Source organism: Panthera leo, chromosome B2 (genome assembly GCF_018350215.1).
Source record: "Panthera leo isolate Ple1 chromosome B2, P.leo_Ple1_pat1.1, whole genome shotgun sequence".
In the NCBI taxonomy this organism is placed as follows: domain Eukaryota; kingdom Metazoa; phylum Chordata; class Mammalia; order Carnivora; family Felidae; genus Panthera; species Panthera leo.
In genome coordinates, this window is record NC_056683.1 from 39,972,743 (window position 1) to 39,995,500 (window position 22,758).

The 22,758-nt window shown below is 47.4% G+C and overlaps 1 protein-coding gene across 6 annotated transcripts; it reads left to right on the forward strand.

The window, feature by feature from the left end:
- The first annotated feature begins 659 nt into the window (after positions 1-659).
- TAF8 (TATA-box binding protein associated factor 8) lies at positions 660-22,758 on the forward strand. 6 transcript variants are annotated; one of them, XR_006202606.1, is made up of 9 exons: positions 660-1,121; positions 1,886-2,042; positions 6,295-6,393; positions 6,738-6,800; positions 7,794-7,918; positions 12,200-12,347; positions 13,755-13,897; positions 15,487-16,287; positions 20,266-20,344. XR_006202606.1 is itself a non-coding variant. In XM_042938745.1 (9 exons), exons 1-8 carry the CDS (start codon positions 1,077-1,079, stop codon positions 15,577-15,579), a joined length of 873 nt encoding a protein of 290 aa, XP_042794679.1. In that variant the 5' UTR covers positions 660-1,076; the 3' UTR covers positions 15,580-15,588; positions 16,117-18,526. The 6 variants fall into 6 exon arrangements, 5 of the variants coding, with proteins under 5 accessions (XP_042794679.1, XP_042794680.1, XP_042794675.1 ...); XM_042938745.1 differs by lacking the exon at positions 20,266-20,344 and having other exon boundaries at positions 15,487-15,588; positions 16,117-18,526; XM_042938739.1 differs by lacking the exon at positions 15,487-16,287 and adding an exon at positions 20,711-22,758 and having other exon boundaries at positions 662-1,121; positions 20,266-20,405.

The following is a 22,758-nucleotide window of genomic DNA, read 5'->3' on the forward strand; positions in this document are numbered from 1 at the left end:
TAGGTGAGGGGGCGGGGAACGCCCCCAGGCTCAGGTGAGCGGATGGGGCGAGTGTGGCGCAGGTTCCCAGATCTCTGTCTTCTAGGCGCGCGCCTTTCGTTCACGCGTGGCGCAGGAAATGAACAGCAACTTTATGTGCTGTTTCTTGACTTACTGTATGTCTGGCACCGGGCCAGACCCTTTGTGTCTATTAGTTCATTTTCTTTTCTATCAATCCCACCCCAGTTTCACAAGAGGGAACTGAGGCACAGTAAGGTTAGGTAATGTGCCCTGACTCACATCTGGTGAGTGTTAGGTTTCAAACCCAGCGTCTGCGCCCTCCCAGGTACTCGCTGACGGAGCAAAATGAGGCGCGGTGCGGTCCCCCGTCCCTACACGGAGAACCCCCACCCAGACGTGGCTGATGAGCGAGTACAACACAGAAAACCACGAGCACCGCGTGGACGCACCGCTCTGGGGAAAGAGGCAGGCACCGGACAGATGCCTGCCGCCTGCGCCTCCCGGCTTGCCCCGCAAATACCTGCGGATTGAGGGGGAGAAGGCAGCGGGATGCAGAGGAAGACCCGGGCTATCTGATCGGAAGGCTCTAGTTCCAAGTGGGCCACTGGCGGGCTGCGGGGCCGTCAGCACAAAATAGGGTTTCCCCAAATTTAATCACCTGGAGAGCTTCACAATGCCGATTTCCAGGCCCCTTCCCCAGGGAGTGAGTCAGTGGGACCGAATGGGATCCAGCTAGGTGTTGCTAACAATCAGCCAAGTTTGGAGCGTTCCAGGAATGTGCTCTTTATGAGAAACGATTTCACCAGAAACAGGTGTGAGACCGAGGACGCATCTTCTTGGCCAAATCCGAGGCTCACTGGGTAGGCAAGAACCCACCACTCGCAGAAGGTCACGTGAGCTGGGGGCCTCAGATACACACACCCCACGGGCCTAGGCTTAGGGAAGCCCAGAGGGGTGCACGCCGCCACGCCCCGCTCTCCCCGCCCTCCCCGCTCTCCACGCGCTCCACGCCCTCCCCGCTCTGCGACTACAAGTCCCATCCTGCCCTGCGCTCGCGCACATTACGCCAGAGCAAGATGGCCGACACGGCGGCCACTGCCGGGGCCGGTGGCTCCGGAACGGTAAGCGCGGGAGGCGCGGGGCCGAAGCCGAGAGAGTCTGGGCATTCTGTAATTCCCCCCTAGTGTGGGCAACAACCTCATAGCTAGAAATCCAGCCCCACTCTGAGCTCCAAGTGGAGGAGGGTCTTTCAGGCCGTACATGCCCCCCTCCTTGGGACTTGGCGGCGGCCTCCTGAGTTCGCCGACCTGTGTACTGATTGGCTCCCTTCCTGTTGGGGGTTGGGGACCCGGAACACCTCCTGATTGGCTCGAAGACGCCAGTTTCGCCTTCTTATTGGCCAGCCAAACTTGGGAGGGATTCCCGTTTCAAAATATTTAGCTTTTCTACTTTTCTGTGCTGTTGTCGCTTGCCTTCCACTCCTCAGCGTCGTCTGGTGCTGTTTTAATGTTTCTTGTTAGTGAAATGGTGTGGTGATGGGAGGAACAATAGAGCATTTTCTTCTAAGAGATAGACATGAATTCAATCCCATCATGCGTTTTTTTTTCAGCTATATATTCTGATAATCTGCTAAAATAGTAAAAATGGATATTTTGTGTTATTGGAATTTTAAGTTTAGGGTAGCCCCTTGGTACTTGATTACTCAGCTGGCTGAGATTTGTAAGTCTAAACGCCAGAAGTTACCACCTTTCATTAAGCACTGATAAATAAATATTTAGCAAGAGAACTTTTGCTTACCATTGATGATATGTGAACTACTTCATTGCATCCTTGTCCTGTAGGTGAAATTTATTGATTGATTGATTTTAATGGTACTGATTTGCAGAGATCAGGAAGTAAACAGTCCACTAATCCTGCTGATAACTACCATCTGGCCCGGAGGCGAACCCTTCAGGTGGTCGTGAGCTCCTTGTTGACAGAGGCAGGGTTTGAGAGTGCCGAGAAAGCATCTGTGGAAACATTGACAGAGATGTTGCAGAGCTGTAAGTACCAGGAAACAATCGGCCCTCTTCAAGTCAACCAGACATCTTGTTCTGTGTCCTGCAATGTGATGGTGTAAGAGAGGGTTTAGGAATAAGAAGAACACAGTAAAGTGACTTACAGGCTTTAGAATCAGATGGACATGGGTGTAAGTTGTTGCTCTGCCCCTTCATAGCCTGAGCAAGTCGCTAAACCTCCTAAACTTCAATGTCCTTATTTGTCAAATAGGATAATAATTTGTATCTCAAGGAGTTGTGAGTATAAATGAGATGCATATGTAAAACATATGATGTTAGGAATATTGTAAGCTCGTGATGATTTGTAGGTGCTGTTACTGCTGTCTGTTCGCTGTGCTCAAAGAAGTTATTGTTTTGTTGCAGAGCTATGATTAATTCCCATGAAATAGATGCTACACACTGCATAATCAAATGCTATAGTATGTGATTCAAAGAGGGACGGTAAAGAAGTTTTATAGAATGGAAAAACACCTTTATTTTTTATTTATATTTGAGAGGGGGGGTAGGGGCAGAGAGAAAGAGGCAGCCTCCCAAGCAGGCTCCATGTTGTCAGTGGAGAGCCTGACGCAGGGCTCAATCCCACACACGTAGGACCATGACCTGAGCCGACATCAAGGGCCAGATGATTAACCAACTGAGCCACCCAGACACCTCTGGAAAAAAACACTTTTAGAAGGAAACATGTTGGGGCACCTGGGTCGCTCAGTCAGTTAAGCTTCTGACTTCGGCTGAGGTCATGATCTCACGGTTCATGGGTTTGAGCCTCGCGTTGGGCTCTGTTCTGTCAACTTGGAGCCTGGAGCCTGCTTCAGATTCTGTGTCTCCCTCTAACTCTGCCCCTCCCCTGCTTACATTCTGTCTCTCTCTCTCTCAAAAATAAGTAAAAACATTAAAATAAGTAAATAAATAAATAAAGGAAACATGTTGAGGTTTAGGAGCCTGGAATGGTCTCACATAGCCTTTTCTGCTTATGCCATGTATTTCCCTGCTTGGGTTTTATTTCGGGTGGGAGGGATGAGGTAGGATGGAATGAGAGATGAGGGTATTTAAGGTGTCTTTTGGGAGATCAACACTTACAAATGTGAGAGAAAAGTTTAGGCAGGGGGAGAAGTTAACCGCAATTCAGGCCAAATAAAGAATTGGTCACCTCACTGGGGAGCTCTGGAGCAATTGTCCCCCATCAGAGTAGGCCACATCAGGCTGAAAAGGCCCTGCCTTTGTACTCAGATCTTGATCAGGCACTCGGTGTGGGCTGCCCCAGGAAGGACGTGGTCTGGGGTGAGGTGGCTCTCTGCAGCTGATGTTTGGAACTTTTAAATACCAAATGTTTTGGTCTTACGACCTCATTAGACTCTTAAATATCGAGGACCTGAGGAGTTTTGTCTACATGGGCTTTATGTAGAGAGATTTTTGCCACATTAGAAAGTAAAATTGAGAAAATTTCGAACGTATACATATGCAGGCCCACATTCCATTATCCCTCAGACCCATGATATCATCATCATAGGCCATATAGCCTCTGGAAAACTACATGAGAAACGAGAGTAAAAAAGTCAAAGAATGTCTTCACTTTGTTATAAACATAGTTTTGGCCTGTGGACTTTGGAAAGGATTTTAGGGCTGCCTGGGGATTCCCAGACCACATGTTGAGAACTTTTGTCCTAAAGGAATGGACTAGTAGTTCCCAACAGAGAAGAATTCAGTTCTTTTTTTTTTTTTTCTTTTTTTTTAATGTGTGTTTAATTTTGAGAGCGAGAGAGCGTGAGTGGGAGAGGGGCAAAGAGAGAGAGAGGAAGACACAGAATCCAAAGCAGGCTCCAGGCTCTGAGCCATCAGCACAGAGCCTGACACGGGGCTCAAACTCACGAACCACGAGATCATGACCTGAGCCAAAGTCGGACGCTCAACTGACTGAGCCACCCAGGCACCCTGAGAATTCAGTTCTTGAAAAGATCTTGGAATTCAGACTTTAAAGGTCATCATGGTTGAGGTCGTTCTTTCTTTTTCTTTTTTTTTTTTTATAATTTTTTTTAATTTTTTTTTTAACGTTTTATTTTTGAGACAGAGAAAGACAGAGCATGAACAGGGGAGGGGCAGAGAGAGAGGGAGACACAGAATCTGAAACAGGCTCCAGGCTCTGAGCTGTCAGCACAGAGCCCGACGCGGGGCTCGAACCCACGGACCGTGAGATCATGACCTGAGCCGAAGTCGGACGCTTAACCGACCAAGCCACCCAGGCGCCCCGAGGTTGTTCTTTCTAATACCACTGGGCAAGAGGCCTTTTTTTCCTCTCAGAAGAAATGGTTGCCACTGAGAGGGATGAAGCTGAAGTAGCTGTGTTGGAAAAATGTGAATATTGAAACTAAAAGGTCTGAAAAGAGCATAAAAGTCTGCCACTTCATTCCAAGGAATACCAAGGATAGATGGCTTATGCCGGGGTCTTGCTGAGACTTGGGCACCTCCATGTTGGCAAGAGCTCTGGACATGGAGGGAACTAGAGGGTATTATGCTAAGTGAAGTAAGTCAGTCAGAGAAAGATAAATATCATATGATTTCACCCATATGTGGAATTTAAGAAACACAACAGATGAATATAGAGGAAGGAAAGGAATAAGATAAAAGATAAAAAATAAGTTAAGAGACTCCAAACTGAGGGTTGCTGGAGGGGAGGTAAGTGGGGGGATGGGCTAAATGGGGAATGGGCATTAAGGAGGACACTTGGTGGGATGAGCACTGGGTGTCATAGGTAAGAGATGAATCACTGAGTTCTACTCCTGAAACCACTACTACTCTAGATGTTAACTAACTTGAATTTAAATTAAAAAAAATAAAGATAAAAGAGCTCTGGATACAAAGTTTTAGGATTCGTGTTAGTATCTGCATCAGGCAGAGTGAGATCTGTGGACCCATCCCTGGAAAAGGGCTTTTCTGTAGGTGAAGTGCAGCACAATTTCAAGAGCTTTGATGGAATTACCCACCCACCTCCAGAGCCCATTTATGGAGCCCACCTTCATACCTCCCCTTTTCCCTGAAGGACTTTGGTGTAATTCTGTTTGTTTTTTTTTATTTTAAGATTTGATTTTATTTAACTTTTAGTTCTTTTTTTTTTTTTTTTTTTTAGCGCTTCTTTATTTTTGAGAGGGAGAGAGAGACAGTGCAAGCAGGGGAGGGACAGAGAGGGAGACACAGAATCTGAAGCAGACTCCAGACTCCAGACTCCAAGCTGTCAGCACAGAGCCCAACACGGGGCTCAAACCGCGAGATCATGACCTGAGCCAAAGTGAGATGCCTAAACAGACTGAGCCACCCAGCTGCCCGTTAAGATTTTATTTTTAAATAATCTCTAATCCCAACGTGGGGCTTGAACTTAACCCTGAGATCAAGAGTCGCATACTCTACCAACTAAGCCAGCCAAATGTTCCACTAACTCTTTTTTTTTTTTTAAGTTTATTTATTTGAGAGAGAGACAGAGAGACAGAGAGACAGAGCATGGATGGGGGAGAGGAAGAGAGAGAGGGAGACACAGAATCTGAAACTGACTCCAGGCTCCAAGCTGTCAGCGCAGAGCCGGGCACGGGGCTTGAACTCATGAACCTCGAGACATGACCTGAGGCAAAGTCAGAGGCGTAACCAACTGAGCCACCCAAGCACTCCCATAACCATTTTTAAATGAACAATTCAGTGGCATTAAATACATTCACAGCTGTAAATACATGTACAACTGTACAACTGTCAGTACTATCCATTTCTAGAACCTTTTCATCATCTAAACAGAACACTGTATCCATAGCTTTGACTCCACATTCCTCCCTCCCTTAAGCGCCTGGTAACCTCGAATCCGCTTTTCATCTCTGTGGATTTTCTTTTTTCTAGGGACCTCATATTAGTAGAGTCTTAAAATATTTGACTTTCTGTGTCTGACTTATTTCACTTCGCATAACAATTTCAAGGTTTGTCCATGTAGCATGTATCAGAATTTCATTCCTTTTGAAGGCTGAATAATATTCCATTGTATGCATGGACCCCATTTTGCTTAACCATTCATCAGCTGATGAGTAACGGGCTGTTTCCACCTTTTGGCCATTGCAAATACTGCAGTGAACATTGGTGCACAAGTATCTGTTTTCAGTTCACTTGGGTGTATACCCAGGAGTGGAACTGCTGGCTCTTATGATAATTTTGTACTTAATTTCTTGGGAACTGAAAGTAAGATTTTATGCCTTTGATCCTTTCCTAGACATTTCAGAAATTGGGAGGAGCGCCAAGTCCTACTGTGAGCACACAGCCCGGACCCAGCCCACACTGTCAGATATTGTGGTCACGCTGGTCGAGATGGGTGAGTACACCTCCAGTTTCCAATTCTTCAGTGCAACTGAGTTGGAGTTAGGAGAGAAAGAAGAGTCCCCAGGAGTCAGCCACGTCTGCCGAGTGTTCTTGAGTTCCCTCGTGAGTCTCCTGGTTTGCTCTTAGCTTGAGAGAGGGCTCCCTCAAAAGAGGGTTCCTCTGAACCCATTTCACAGATCCCCTTCTTCCCTGTTGGGGGATTCTGCTGGAGCTGCTTTCGAGTGGCCGCAAAGCTCTCAAGCTGGGACTTGAACCTTTTCCACTGCCGTATGACTTCCCCTTCCATGGTCAATAGCCAGTGGTCTGGGCAGTGATTTTAGCTTTCCTGTGTCTTAGGTTTCAACGTGGACACTCTCCCTGCCTATGCAAAACGGTCTCAGAGGATGGTCATCACTGCCCGTAAGTGCCTGTGAACTGAGGTACTCAGCAAGTGCTCAATTAATAGTCGTGGAATGAATTCATTGAATAGGACGGGGATCGGTTGGTAGCTACTTGCTTGTTACAGGCTCGCTCCCTTCCATTATCTGGGGCTGCCTGCAATATGATCTCTATTTAGATTAACAGGATTAGGGTGCAAAATTCAGTCACCAGAAAAGTAAACCATCTTGGAGGTGTTGCTGTGGTTCTTGTGCTTTAGCTCCAGAAGAGGGCCGTTTGAAAAATGCAAAAGTTCTCATTCTTCCCTAAATCAAGAAAACGATGGCCTGTAGGCCTAATGTGGGCCACTGCCTGTTTATGTAAATAAAGTTTTATTGGAACACGGCCATGTTTACGTATCATCCATGGTGGCTTTCATGCTATCATGGCAGAGTTAAGCAGTCACAGACTATATGGCTTGCAAAGCTTAAGATATTTACTCTCTATTCCTCATGCAAAAAGTTTGAAGACCTCTGTCTTCACTAAACTGAGTGCCATAAACTGACTTGGGAGTAACTAGTTTGGGCTTGTAGGACCTTAGGGAGAATATACTAGATTTTTTTCAGCACTCTTTTCATGCTGGCACCCTTTTAGAAAGGGCCATTTTCAATCCCCTCTTGCTTCCATTAGCAGACACTGACATACCCTGACCCAGTGTCTGTCTTTGTTATCTGGGTTCTGTGAAAAGACTGTTCCTAGCCCACCCAACTTCCTTAGTTCCTCAACGTGCTTCCTTATATAGTGCTTGTCACAGCCACCCACTCACCTGCCTATGAGGCATGATGGCAGATGGCTGTATGTGGGGGTGACCTTCTCAGGTCCTCAAGGCATGAAAGGACTTTTATAGATAGAAATACAAAGTGCCTGCTCTACAAGGAGAACATCGAGGTCCAGCATTTACTTTGAGCAAAGGAGGGACGGGGTAGAGACTCGCGGCCTGGGGCGGAGGAGTAACCGCTTGTGACTCTGTTGCAGCTCCAGTGACCAATCAACCAGTGACCCCCAAGGCCCTCACTGCGGGGCAGAACCGACCCCACCCGCCGCACATCCCCAGCCATTTTCCCGAGTTCCCTGACCCTCACACCTACATCAAAACTCCGGTGAGTGATTTGGCCCCCCTATTGGCAGGGGCCAATGCGGATGCAAAAGTAGTCAGTTCCTCCTGACTGTCAGACTGGAGTCCAAAAGTTTGTTGGCAAAGGGTAGTTCAGAGCTCAGAATGTCCTTCCTCATTGACAGACAATTTGGCAAAGGAGAATTATGTTCTCCAGCGTTCGAATGTGTTTTCATTTGCCATACTAGCAGTTTCACCTCCCCTTGGGAAGGTGTGGTGTGCTCAGGGGTCTTCACATACTTCTGTCCTCCCCTCTACACCATGCACTAATGCAAATGTGGCCATCATGCAGGCTGTTGGGGCAAGTTCTCCAGAACATTTCTCCACACCTCAGGAATAGACGGCCACCCACCATTGCAACACAGCCATTGTCCTTGACCGGAAGTCTCTGTATTAGTGTCCTAGGGCTCCCTGCTGTAACAAAGTGCCACAAACTAGGTGGCCTAGGACAACAGAAATACATTGTCTTATGGTTCGAGAGGCTAAAAGTTCAAAATCAAGGTGTCAGCAGGCTCGCCTTGTAGGAGAATCCTTCCTTGCCTCTGCCTACCTTTGGGTGGTTTGTGGGCAGTCTGTGGCGTTCCTTGACTTGAGATACATCATTCCAACTGTCTTCACGTGGCATTCTCTTTGGATCTCTCCTCACATGGCCATTTTCTTATAAGGGCACCAGTCACCTTGGATTAGTACCATTGTACTCCAGTATGACCTCACATTAACTGATTACATCTTGCAATGACCCTATTTCCAAATAAGATCATATTCTGAGGTACTGGGGTTAGAACTTCAACAAATCTCTTTTTAGGGGAGAATACCGTTCAACCTACAGCAGTCCCTCACTCTTTTATAATATATCTCAGTCAGTAAAAATATTAAGTACATATTCCAGTATTTGCTTATTACACAAATATTATAATGTAACACTATACCAAAATAATATACACTAAAAGATTATCTCACCCATATTAAAGGTTCAGGAAATGTATTACCTCTTTTATAAGGACAACCATGGGATTGCCTCTGCTTTTTATTTTTTGAAATCTTTAATACTTGGTGGACCAGAAGTTGGAAGTCTGATTCTTTTTTTTTTTTTAATATTTATTTATTTTTGAGGGGAGGGGTGGGTGACAGAGGATCTGAAGCAGGATCTGCGCTGACAGCAGCGAGTCCGATGTGCAGCTCGAGCTCATGAACCATAAGATCATGACCTGAGCCGAAGTCAGACACTCAGCCAACTGAGCCACCCAGGCCCACCTGGAGGTCTGATTCTAAAATTAGTTTGTTTTGGTACTTTTATAGCTCTCATGGTTGAAAAGGGCACATTACAAAGATATGCAGCATCGTCAGCTGCCCTTAAGAAATCATAAAATTCCTCAGTGCATAGAGCCAGCAGAGGCTCCCTCTTCCCTGAGCCAAACTGCCAGGGACACTGTGGATGCCTTTGGAAGGCTGAGAGGCAGCCCCAGCCCCTTTCTGTCCCAGCTCGGTTTGCAAAAGGCGCTGACATGTAATTCTTCCCTGTTGTAAACTTTCCACTTAGTTTGTTTCTGATGATTAAATCTAAGTCATTTGAAAAAAAAATCATAAAACTAATTTTTTTCATTCTCATCTACAAATTATTTCAAGAATCTCTTTTAAAGCTTCCTATTAAATGTCCAGCTTCTTGAATGTCAAACAGTCATCTTAAAAATAATTGTAAGATCTTGAGGCTCCTGTGGGGGGCTCTCAGTCGGTTAAGCATCTGACTCTTGATTTGGGCTCAGATCATGATCTCGTAGCTTGTGGGTCTGAGCCCCACATCGAGCTCTATGCTGACAGCGCAGAGCCTGCTTGGAATTCTCTCTCTCTCTCTCTCTCTCTCTCTCTCTGTCTCTCTCCAAATAAATAAACACTTAAATAATTGTGGGATCGTGCATTTTAATGTGTTTAACAAGTATGTTCACAATCCACTCAAATTTTTTTTTTTACTTGTTTCTGTGTTTAAGTGTGGATGGGGAACTGCACATATAGGTGAATTAACTTGAATTAACATTGCACTTGAATTAACATTGACAACAGTGGGAATGATTCCAATACCTTTTTTTTTTAAGTAAACTTTTACTGAAGTATCACAAACATACAGAAAAGCACAAATAATAAATATACAGTTTGGTGAAGTTTTACAAAGTGCACACACATGTTGAACTAGTACCCAGAGCTCAAAAAAAAAACAAATAAATAAAACCACCAAAAACACCATAGAGGCCAGCTGACTGGCTCAGTCAGTGGAGCAGGTGACCTTTTTTTTTTTTTTTTAAATGTTTATTCATTTTTGAGAGACAGAGAGACAGAACACAAGTGGGGCGGGAGGAAGGGCAGAGGGAAAGGAAGACACAGAATCTGAAGCAGGTTCCAGGCTCCGAGCTGTCAGCACAGAGCCTGATGCAGGGCTCGAAATAATGAACCGTGAGATCATGACCTGAGCCGAAGTCGGACACTTAACTGACTGAACCACCCAGGCGCCCCTGGATTTTAGCACTATAAGTTCAAGCCCCATATTAGGTGCAGAGATTGCTTAAAAATAAAATCGTAATAAATAAATAAATAAATAAATAAATAAATAAATAAATAAATAAATAAAATCGTAAAAAAAAAAGAAAACCATAAACCATCATTCCAAAAGGCTCCATTCCCCTTCAGTGTTTAGCCCTCAAAGGTAATCTGATTTTTACCACCATAAATTCTTTTGTCTGTTTTTGTGCTTTGTATAAACTATGTATGTGGCTTCTTTCACTCAACATTATGTTTGTGAGCTTCCCCTCCAAGTGCTGAGTGTAGTTGAAATGTATTCAACATATACATAATCTTTCGGTACTTGAGGTAATCCAGGTTGTAGCTTATACAAATGGCACTGCTGTCAACATTCTAGCATTCGGTTAAACCATGGGAAACTGCAATTTTTGTAAATCAGCAATGTCAGATACTTGCAATTTTATACATAATGGTTCAACCTATTGCACATCTTTTAGTGCACATATAGTTGCATTCCATTGAATGTATACTCAGGAGGGAGCGGGAGGGCTGGGTCATCAGGGATACACGTGTTCAGCTTTCGGAGATACTGCCAGGTGGTTCCAACACCTCTTTTATTTTATTTTATTTTATTTTATTTTATTTTATTTTATTTTATTTTATATTTTTTTAACGTTTATTCATTTTTGAGAGACAGAGACAGAGCATGAGTCGGGGAGGGGCAAAGAGAGAGGGGGACACAGAATCCGAAGCAAGCTCCAGGCTCTGAGCTGTCAGCACAGAGCCCGATGCAGGGCTCGAACTCACGAACTGTGAGATCATGACCTGAGCCGAAGTTGGACGCTTAACCGACTGAGCCACCCAGGCGCCCCTACAACGCCTCTTTTAAAAATCCTCTCTCCATAGCACGAAAAGTAGGTGCTTTTTTGGTCATTATTAAAATGTCAGCTTTTCCGTTACAATTTAAAATGTTTTGGCTAACTTATTCTGATGGGATCTCGGTCATTTTTCACTGTGTAATGTGATTGCCAAAGAGCTCGTAATTAGGAGCGGGAGGAGTGTCAGCCCACCATTTTCTTGTTCATTTACACTTACATTAATATCCTCAGTGTTTCTTGGAGGGACTCTTTTGGGACAGCGTATCCATTGTGTGAGGTTTGCTTTAAGAAAACAAGGGGATACTGAAGCAGCCACTCACATCCTGTAGGATGTCACCTTCCACCTGTGGGGCTGGGTGCTCCCTGTCAGGGCTTCCCTGGGGGGATTACCCTTCCTTCAGGATGACGTCTCCTATGCCTTATGTCACAGCAGCTAAGTGAAGGTCCAGGGGCAATCACTATAGTAAATGTTCATATGTTTCTAATTTTTAAAAAAAAAAAAAATTTTTTTTTAACGTTTTATTTATTTTTGAGACAGAGAGAGACAGAGCATGAACAGGGGAGGGTCAGAGAGAGGGAGACACAGAATCCGAAACAGGCTCCAGGCTCCGAGCTGTCAGCACAGAGCCCGACGCGGGGCTCGAACTCACGGACCGCGAGATCATGACCTGAGCCGAAGTCAGCATATGTTTCTAATTTTTAAACTTCAAAATAAATTAGCGATAGTTTCATCATTTTCGTTCTGCCCCTCCACTGCCCCTGGTGAGGGGTCTCGGCTCTCATTGACATCATTGGGTCATTGTAAGGGTGGAAGGACATAGCAGCAGCAAGGATGGTCCATCGATACTAATCTAGTGTCTTTGCTGTTCTCTTTATAGACGTACCGCGAGCCCGTGTCAGACTACCAGGTCCTACGGGAGAAGGCTGCGTCCCAGAGACGAGACGTGGAGCGGGCACTCACCCGTTTTATGGCAAAGACAGGCGAGACCCAGAGTCTCTTCAAAGACGACGTCAGCACGTTTCCATGTGAGAGTCTCTCCCCTCTGTGGACCCTGTCTTGTCACTTGAAATAATCACACCATCTTCCTTTTCTCTTGGCATGGTAGGAAGAAATGAAGGCTCTGGCTTTGTCTTAGGTGCCCCTTGTTCTTTGCACTTCTGGTTCCTTCTCCCAGGTCTTCAGGGCCTGTCCCTAACTGATAAAAGCAAAATGTTACAGCCTCTGTTGGGATCAGCTGCTTGAGGTTGAGTTTAAGCTACCTCGAGGATGACTCTGAGCCCCAGGTATCAGAGAGACTCATACAGTAGAAGCAACAGCCCTTGTAGTAGAAGGGACATTGGCATCGGGAGTGGGGCACTTACAGAACCTCCCCCAGTCTTTGCCCTTCATGTCCCTGCAGTTCTCATCTCCGCACGGTCACGACACCGTGTGCCCACGTTACTTCATCTCCACAGGCTTCGCTTTTCTCAGAGGTGAACAGAGAGACTGGTTTGGGCGACTGGTTCGGTTAAGTCCTATTGAGCCCTATTGAGTGCTCGCTGCCTGCCTGGCCCTCGAGTACTAGCCGCTAACAGTTCATAAGGGCCAGATGCTGCGCCAGTCATCTCTCTTATATTGTCTCATTAAATCCTCTCGTGAGCCAACCTATGAGTTCAGAACTGTTGTCCCCACCATTGTAGGAAGCCGAGGCCTATAGAGAAAAGAAATGAGGTCATCTGCCCCAAGTCACACAGCTGGTAGATAGAATTCAACCTAGCTCTTTTGGACCACAGGACCTCACATCTGAGCCGTAGCCAAAATAATCTTAGAGTGTCTTCTGCTAATCACATTCTGCCATAGAAGTACACATAGGTGGTTTCTTTTCTTTTTTTTCTTTTTTATTAAAAATTTCTTTTCATCAATGCTTTTTGGAAGAACTGGAATGCTCGCTTACTGTTAGCTCAGTGGATATACTTACATGCAGAGAGTTCTCAAGTCCAGTATTTGGACTTGAGTCCTTTACGGTGAAGAGATCGATATCCCTGCCCAGATATGAGGCTTAGCGGGGCTAACTGACCTGGGGTATAAGATCACTAAGCTGGTGCTTTGCTCAGATGCAGCCCATTTCTGTCTGAGTCTGGTTCTACTTGGTAAAAGTGGGCTCCGAGGTCATATTGCCCGAGTTGAGATGTCGCTCTGCCCCTCTCTGTGTGCTCGAGGAGGTCGCTTTTCCGTGCCTCAGGTTCCTCATCTGTGAAACGGGGCTGGCAATTGTACTCAATAGGGTGGAGGCGAGGATTAAAGATAACATGTAGGACACGGCATGGCCCGCGCTGAGTGTTTGGAGCGCATTAGCCGTTACTGTTACTCGATGCTGTTGGTGGGATTGTCAGGCTCTCAGCCCACTGCGAGGGCGCCGTGACTGGAATTGTGCCCCTCTTCCGATTTCCCAGTGATCGCTGCCAGGCCTTTCACCATCCCCTACCTGACAGCCCTCCTTCCTTCGGAGCTGGAGATGCAACAGATGGAAGAGACGGATTCCTCGGAGCAGGATGAGCAGACAGACACCGAGAACCTCCCTCTGCACATCAGCACGGTGGGTCCTGCCTTCTACCCACTTCACGGTACCCCCAAAAGTCTCCCGTGCTGCCCTCAGCCTGTCACCCCGGAAGCCTGAGATCAGGCTCCTGATGATCTCTTGCTTGAGAGACAAGTCCATGTCCTGGGGATTCATTCATTCATTCATTCATTCATTCATTCATTCACCAAATATTGAACAAGTGTCTGCCAGCCAGGCACAGTTCCGGGTGCTGGGGAAGTAGCAGGAGACAAAATAGACAGCATTTCCTGCCCTCATGTAGCTAAGGAAAAATTATAAATTAGGAGATAGGAAGTAGTACAGTGTGAGGGAAGGTCACCTGAGAAGGTGACATCAGAGTGAAGACCTGAAGGGAACAAGGCTTGTACAGATCAGGGAGTAGAGTACTCCTTGTAGAAGGCACAGGATATGCAGAGGTCCTGAGGTGGGAGCTGTTGTGTTGAAGGATAGCAATGCCATCAGGGTGGCATGAACAAAGGGGAGCTCCGGGGGGTGGGGGGGGGCATGCCTTAAAGGCTGTCGTAAACACTAGGCTTTTGCTCAGTAAGGTGGGAGCCATTGGGAATGCTGAGCGGAGGAGGGTCGGTGTCTGGTGTAGGTTTGTTAACAGGGTCAGTCGGGTTGCTATGTTGAGAATAGACTGTGGACGGTAAGGGCAGAAGCAGAGAGACCAGTGAGGAGGCTCCGCAGTAAACGGAAAGGTGGTAGTAGAAGTGAAGATAAGGAGACGTGGTCAGATAGATGATTTGGTCAGATTCTAGACTATGTTCAGGGCAGAGCCAAGCGATGGTTTGGGTGTGAGATGTGTGAGAAAGAGAGCCAAAGAGAAATGCAAGGTATTTTGCCTGAACAACAGGAAAGACGGAGTTGCCTTCAGCCAAGATCGGGAAGACCTGGGTGGGACAGGGATGGGGAAAAGGCATGGGTTCTGGTTAAACAGGGGAGCTTTGAGATGCTTGTTAGACAGCCAGGCGGTGATGTCGGGTGGCAAGATGGATATAGGGATTGCCGTGTGGGGAGCTGTTAAGGCTAGAGATGGGAATTTGGGGTCATCAGCGTGTAGATCGTGTTTAAAACCATGAGAGCGCCTTGGGTGTGGGTGAGGTGGAAAAGGACAAGAAAAATTGGACTCTGTAAGTATAGACTGTGCCGTCCGTTACAGTAGCCACGCGTCTATTTACACTGAAATTCAAGGCGCCCGGCTGGATCAGTCTGTGGAGTGTGTGACTCTTGATCTCAGAGTTGTGAGTTCGAGCCCCATGTTGGGTATAGAGATTACTTAAAAATAAAATCTAAATAAATAAGTAAACAAAGAAACTTAATGTCAGTGATATAAAACTAAAAATTCAGTTTTTTAGTCACATTGGCCACTTTTCAAATAGTCTCCTCTGGCTAATGGCTAGCATACAGGGCAGTGCAGATGGGAACGTTTATGTCATTGCAGAAAGTTCCACTGGACAGCACTCATATAGACAAGCGTTTCAAGGAATTTTGCTGTAAAGGGAAGGAGAAGAATGGAGTGGTGGCCAAAGGGGAAACATTAAGGAGTCGAGAGAGGTATATTTATTTTTGTTTGTTTCTTTAAGATTAAAGAAACAACAGCATGTCAGTACGCTGATGGGAATGATCTGGTAGAGAGGAAAAGTGGATGCAGGAAAGAAGGAAACATTTTGGAGTGATGTCCTTTGGTAGGTGAGAGGGTAAGGGACCTAGGGGACGAGGCGCGGTGGCAGGGTTGGCCTGGTTACGGGCATTTCGTTTCCAGGGGAGGAGATGAGAGTGCGTGGGCACAGAGACCAAGGCAGGTGAAATGTGGTCCTCCGAGCTTGTGGGTGTTCTCATCTGGTTAGCCGTGTGCTGTGCTCTGCACATAAGAGGCTGAGACCCCACTCGTGTTCCTGCATGTTTGCGAGAAAGAGCCAAGTAGAGCCAAAGAAGGGCTAGGAGCTCAAATGCCTTTAAGGCCTGCGGGACCCTGTGGTCAGCCTACCATAGTCACATCCATCCTTTAAGACTGGCCCTGGCTTCGGAGCAAAGGATGCCTTGGCGGTTGTCGTTGGACCAGGCATTCCCCGTGCTCTCTAAGATTCCGTGAGGCCTGTGGCAGCCAGCAGCTCCAGAATGCAGGGGAAAGGTGCCTATGCTCTCTCTGTGATGTGCCGATGGGCCTCCTTGCTTGGACACACGTTTCTTTAATGTTGGATTATTCCTTTCAGAATTAGGGCTGGAAGCCCATGGCTTTACATAAAGCAGAGGAACTTGATATTCTACACTTCTGTCTTGGACTCAGTTAATTTGGTCTGAGATATGGTGATGGGGTCATGGACTCAAATGAGGTTCACCCTAGGAGAAGGAGGAATCTTCTAAGCAGACATCACCATCCTTTTGTAAGTACAAAGCAGTTAAAAGGGCCCGCAGATGTGTTATCTGACCCCCCAGGTCATGACATAGACGAGGTCATGGCAGTGAGTGGACCGGGGCTGAAAGAATGCTGGGAGCTGCCCGTGGACTGCAGGGTGGCCGAGAGGTCAAGTCAGACAGCAAAGACTGGCCTGCCTTCAAATCCAGACCGCACTGCTTTCCAGAGACTGTGACTTTGGTTGCCTTACCTAACGTGAGTCTGTTTCCTCACAAGTTCAAGCAGGAATAGGAACACCTAACTCAGCAATGAACGTCAGGTGTCCAGCAGCTCAGCTCACGGCACTCGCTGCTTCCCTCACCACCTACCCCGCCCCCACTGTTTTAGGCTGTACAAACACTTGCTCTTCTGTTAAAAGTAAATACGTGAATAAGAAGACCCCAAGGAGAGGATTCTAGCAACAGTTTATACACAATCGATTGGACTTGTCAGTGTTACTTTGTTGAACTGGCGCCCATAATCCTATGTTTGAAAATTCACGATGTAGAAAAAAATGTTTGGTAAAAATTTCTTTATGCCATCCGTGTTCCCTGTTCATCCACCCTCTCTCCTACAAAGCTGCCAGTGTCACCAGCCTTGTGTATCCTTCTAGAGACATAGTCTCCTCATTGTTATCAACACAAATAGCAAACCATGAACGGTTTTCCCTTCCTGTTTGCCCTTATCGCTGTATCTCGGTGATCATTCCATCTGTGTACAGCAGGCTGTTTCTTTATGGCTTCACATATTCCATTGAATGGATGTAACCATCGAATTTAACCAGCTCCCTATACACATCTATGTTTTCCGTCAATAGCGTTTGCAGACATTGTTACAGTGCATTAAATAGCTAGTATTGTAAGTTATTCTTTTACGTGTCAAGGGCGGCACTTCCTTCAAAGACTGTTGCCAGGGAGTTGCTTCCTTTAACCTGGTTCTGGTTTTTCCCATCTGCTTGAACATAAAGGGACTGTTCATTTTAAATTAGTGTATAAGAGAATTTTCTTTTCTTGTACGTTTGAACTAGCGGCCTTCTGCCGACGCCAGATACCAGCGTCTCAACTTTTGCTCTTTTACGAACAATGTGCCATTCATTTACTCAACAAGTATTTGCTTAGTGCGGGTGTGTGCCCGATACTGTTGTGGGTGCTTGGGGGACCTCAGCCAACAGAGCAAACAAAACATCTGCCTTTTGGAAGCCCGTGGGTCGGCAGTGGGGCGACAACAATAAACGTAATATATAAATAAATCATTTACTGTATATTAAAGATGAAGCTGCTATTGTTGGCGCAAGGGGACCAAGTAGGGAAAGATCCAGGGTGAAAGATGGAAGTTTCAGCTTTAAATAGCGTGATCAGGGTGGACATCACTGAGGACACATCTGACAGGAGACTTGAAGGAAGTGAGCAAGTGAGCCCTGTAAATATCTGGGGAAGAGTGTTCTGGAAAGGGAGCAGCCAGTGCAAAGGCCCTAAGGAACAACACAGAGGTGAGTGTGGCTGTGGCCGCGGCTGAGGGAGGCAGAGGGAGAGAGGCAGAGGTCAGACCAGGTAGGACCCCGCAGGCAGCTTTAAGAGCTGGTCTTTAATTGGGTGAGACGGGAGTGGTGGGAGGGTGTGCAACAGGCGAGGGACATGTCTGACTTCCCTAGGGATCGCTGACTATGGGGAGGTCAGTTAGGACGCTGCTGCAGTGGTCTTAGAGAAAGAGTGTGGGTCCAGCAGGGCAGCTGCAGTAGAGAGGGTGGTGGTAGTCAGCCTGTACTTTGAAGGTAAGGCCAACAAGTTATCCTAACAGATTGGATGTGCGGGGGGTCTGAGAAAAGCAAGGATGACTGGAGTTTTGGCTTGAACAACTAGAAGGATGGAGTCGCCATGGAGGACTGTGGGAGGACCGGGCATAGGGGAAGGGCCGGAGTTCAGTTTCTGGCACAGAAGTTTGAGGTGCGTCCTTGACACCGGGTGGAGATGTCGAGGGAGCAGGTGGCTACGCCAGCCTGGGGGTCAGGAGAGCAGCGAGGGCAGAGAGGCCCACGTGGCAGTTGCTGGCGTGGACACGGCGTTGGAAGGCGAGAGGCGCCTCGGTCACCCCCAGGACGTGTGGGGCTCACCGGAGCTCACGTGCTCTGGCCTCCGCAGGCTCCTGAGGGACTCTTCCGCTCCTACCTTTTTTAAGCGAATTTCAGTCAGTTTGGTACTTTACTTTTATCTACTCCTGTCCCTCCCTATCTCAAGGCTGCCTGTCCCTGAAGGAGGCAAGAAAGTGGCATTTCCAGCTCTGCTTGGGAGAAGAGAAGCTGTTGTCCCATGACTCGGGACCCACATCCTGGCCTTGTGAGACAAGTGAGCCGCGTGGAGAGGGCCTAGTGGCCTCCAGCAGAGGTCCCCAGGGCTGGCTTTTCCACGCCCGTGACTCTCCCCTTCCATCCATATTATCTCAGGAAACACTTTAAGGCAGCGTTGAAGTGAACTTTCAGCAACTTTGAGGATAGAGCAGTTGCAGTAAAGAGAAGACAGTAGCGAAGTAAATCAAGCCGTTCAGAACTTCAGAAAGATTGGGAGCCAAACATCCCAGGCAGGTCTGGTCATGGTCAGACCTTGTGTCCAGCATGAGCTAGGTTGACCTTGGAGCACTCGCTTTCAAGAGAGCCTCCAGAAGGTCCACAGTGGCTCTAGGTCACCTTGTGGTCCCACCAGACCAGGTGTTGGAGAGGGAAAGCCCAGGGACCCTGATTGGAACTGGGTCTTCGGGGAGAACAGAATTGGCGGGACAGTGAGGGGTGAGCAGCCGAACCTAGAAGTGAGCCATTTTCTTCAGGCTCACTAAACCTGGACAGGAGTCCCTGTCCTAGGCCTCCTGCCCCTTGTGGGAAAGCCTGCTGTTCCTTTTATCCAATCGCAGCGTCCTCTACCCTGCTGTCTCCTGACAACAGAATTTCCTGGTTGAGGTCAGGCCCTCTTTTTGCCTCCATTACCTGACAGGAACCTCAGCGGCAGAACCCTTGGCCTGTCACCAGGGGGCGCAGCCCCACCAACTTCTTCTGGTCACTTACAGTCTCTCAGGCCTGAGTTCTAGGTCATGCCCTCGGTATGGTTGTGTGATTTTTCTCCCCCTTCCCCTACAGCCTGTGCTCATTTTAAAGAACTTGGAAAATAGAAGAGCGTATAAATAAGGAAAAAGAGAAGCAATCATCCATATTCCTAGAACCAGTTTCAAATGTTTCAACCTATTTTTTCTATGTCTACACACATTACAAATAAAATGTTTTAATTGGGATCACGTTGGATACATGTAAACCTATAAACTTTTCTCCCAGATCGCTTTCCTCAAAAAGCAAACAGCGAAAGACCTGACCCACAGGTCACTGATGGGGATTATCGTTGCTCTTCCCGTGTTGGTTCCTGCATATGCCCTGCTTTGCCTGGGCCGGAACCCTCAGGGCTCAAGAAGTTTCTGGCCTCTGCTGCAATATGATCATTGGTACCTGTTGCAGGTACCAGACATTTGAGAATATGGAGGAAATTGATCATGATTTTCATTCCGTTTGGTCCGGGCGATTCCCTATGCACATGATTTGTTCTGGCCCTGTGTCCTGCAAAGCATCAGGGGTCACTTATCTTTGTCTTTATCTCCCCACAGACTGGGTTTCCTCCTTGAACATCTAACTGTTAGCCCCTGACTCCCTGCCAAGACTCTATTCTAACTCATGTCCCTGTCTTCTCGAGAGGCTCAGAGTTTTGTGTTCTGTGCTCCCCTGTGTCCAGGTGGTTGGTCTCGTCTTCCTCTGATAGCCGGCCCCTGCCTGGGCCTCATCTCATCTGGGGCAGGGATAGGTGCATTAGCAAGAAAGTGGTCCCTGGGCTTCTAATTGCTTGACGAAAGGGATGCTAATAGTAGTTCTTACGATGGGCATGATCTCTTTCCTTATGCCATTGGTATTTTGCTTTATTTCGGCTTTTGCTCAAAGGATGATTCTGGAGCCGAGAAGGAGAACACCTCTGTCCTGCAGCAGAACCCCTCCTTGTCGGGAAGCCGGAATGGGGAGGAGAACATCATCGATAACCCTTATCTGCGACCTGTGAAGAAACCCAAGATTCGCAGGAAGAAGTGAGTTGGAGGCTGGGGTGCAGAGAGGCTTGTCTGGCCAACCAAGGTGGCCTTCTCTCCTCCTTGGCAGGAAAGAGAGGCTCCCCAGCAGGTCTGAAACGTGGGGAAAGCTCCTCTGGCGAGAGGAAATCTTTTCCCTTTTCCTCACCTCACTCATCCCCCCTCCCCCAATGTACCTCTTATTGCAAAGAGGTTGAGCATCCTGCAGCTGGGGGACAAGCCTTCACAGCCCTGGAGCCGTCCCCCTTAGAAGACGCAGGTGGGTCCCCCACCGGGCAGGCTCCATGGATTCTTCTTCTTTCTAGGTCCCTCTCGTGAGCCGAGAAGGAAGCCTGCCTTGTACAGAGACGCGGACACCACTCTCTCGGGGCCGTTAAAGCCACTCAAGGAAGAAGAGAGGGTGGCCTCCACGAGGTCAAGCCCAGGCAGCCGGACGTGACTGGGCATGATTTTAATAGCAAACTCAATATTAAGATTACCTACTTTCACTGGATATTTGGGTGGAGGAAGACGGGACGGTAATGATCAGCTTCTCCTAATCAACCTGGCCGTACTGTGGGGCGCAGGAACAGCCAGTGACTTCAGTTATTATCACAGGACTTGATTCCTTTGAAACCTGGAAGGCCAGGGAAGGTGGCAGGAAAGGGTTCTTTGCCTGCTGTGCTTACTGCCAGAAAGACCGCTTGCCTTGTTTGTAGTTCAGGATACCTGGACCCCTCTTACTGACTCACAGATAACTTGTGGCACCAATTTATTGCCCCAGAACCTCAATCTTCTCTCCTCACCTGGGCTCCAAGTGCCCTGCGAGCTGATGGAAGGTGACTTTGTCCTCCCTCAGCCTGTTGGAAACAGGAGGCCTGCTCATCACAGTCTTGATCTGGGGCTGGCAGGAGTCAGGAGGCATGTGCAGGCATGTTAAAGGCAGAGGAGAATAAGGGCAGCACTGACTCTCACCGGCACGTGAACGCTCCCATAAAGCTGGGCAGCACTCTCTCCTGAGAGATTTGTCACTTATTGTCCCTCTGGGGGATGCATGCTTGGGAACTACCAAGCCCTGCCCCATCTCGGGAAAAGAAGTTTTCTCTGACAAGAGCCTAAATCAGTGGCTATATTATACTGTGACTTGTAGAAGAATCACCCATTGTAAACAATAGGAAAGGGATTTGATGGCAGGGGTCGGGGGAGGGTGAGATCTTGAAGGATGGGCCTGGCCGGTCTGCTGGAAGGCTGGCGTGTTCAGAAGGCTGTGGCCCCACCTTATGGTGGAGGTGGGCTCAGAGGAGCCTGCAGGCCAAGCCAGGGTGTTCTTCCAAAAGCAGGTCTGAATCTGTCCAACCTCTTTTCCTCCTGGGGAGAGAAGACTTTATCCTTGATGTACCCTACAAACCAAAAAAAAATGTTAAGGAAGATGCTGGGCAAGCTGATACCCTTTGGCTGGTCTCCAAAGGAAGAGATTTAAAAATCAAGTCCAAAGAAGAAAAATGCCAGTGACACCTGGAAGTTAACACAGGATGACCAAGGCGTTCCCTGGGTTAGTGACCTAAGGTCCATATTGAACTTTCCTTATGCTCCTCTTCCAGAGTAATCTCTCCGTTTTCCATGCTCTTGGTGAATTTGAAAACTTGAACTTGACAGCAGCTACCATGTCCCTCTGGCCTCACTGTAGCCCCAGGCACTCCATCCCTTTGCCTGGAAGGAAAGAGCTGCTTGTTAGTGACTGAAGACGACAGACTAAGTAGACATTTGGGTTCCCCACCTCTGGACCAAGGAAGCGTTTTTTCAGGTTTGTAATGGCCTGGAACTCTTCCAGTTGGCCGCAGTCAAACTGGGCCTATGCTGAGTCTGTGGTTCGGCTCTTGGCGATTCTTGGGCTGTGGAGTTTAAGTACAGTCCCAGGTATGAGCTGTGGCAGGTACAGGGCTGAAACCTTCCCGGCTTGCTGCCCTCACAGCGCCGCCATCCCAACTAGCATTTCTGCAGTTCCTGTTTTGCCATGACTGTCCAAAACCAACACCTGCCCAGTGCCTGCCCAGTGCCGTGATGCTGAGGGTGGATGGTGGGTTGGGGCCAGAGCTGCCATTTCTGCTGTAGAGATTTCGGAGTCCGTCATTCTGTTTCGGATGAGAGGTCCTGGGAGATGATTAGACAGCTGGAAACATTGACCCGACTATTATTGTGTAAAAACTGTGCATAATTCTCAATGTGTATTTATAAATTTCTATTTTTTATAACTTTGGGAGACTTCTTGGAGGGAAAAAGTAGTAAGCAGAGCCAGATTAAGAATGTGATTTATGAGCTCTAAAGGTCATAAATAAAAGGTCCTAATAAAAACTTTGCAAATGAAATAGAATGA

Coding starts and splice junctions, on each gene's coding strand:
- TAF8 (XM_042938739.1), top strand. CDS start 1,077: ATGGCCGACACGGCGGCCACTGCCGGGGCCGGTGGCTCCGGAACG. Junction 6,801..7,793: donor GAGGATGGTCATCACTGCCC/GTAAGTGCCTGT, acceptor ACTCTGTTGCAG/CTCCAGTGACCAATCAACCA. Junction 7,919..12,199: donor ACACCTACATCAAAACTCCG/GTGAGTGATTTG, acceptor TTCTCTTTATAG/ACGTACCGCGAGCCCGTGTC.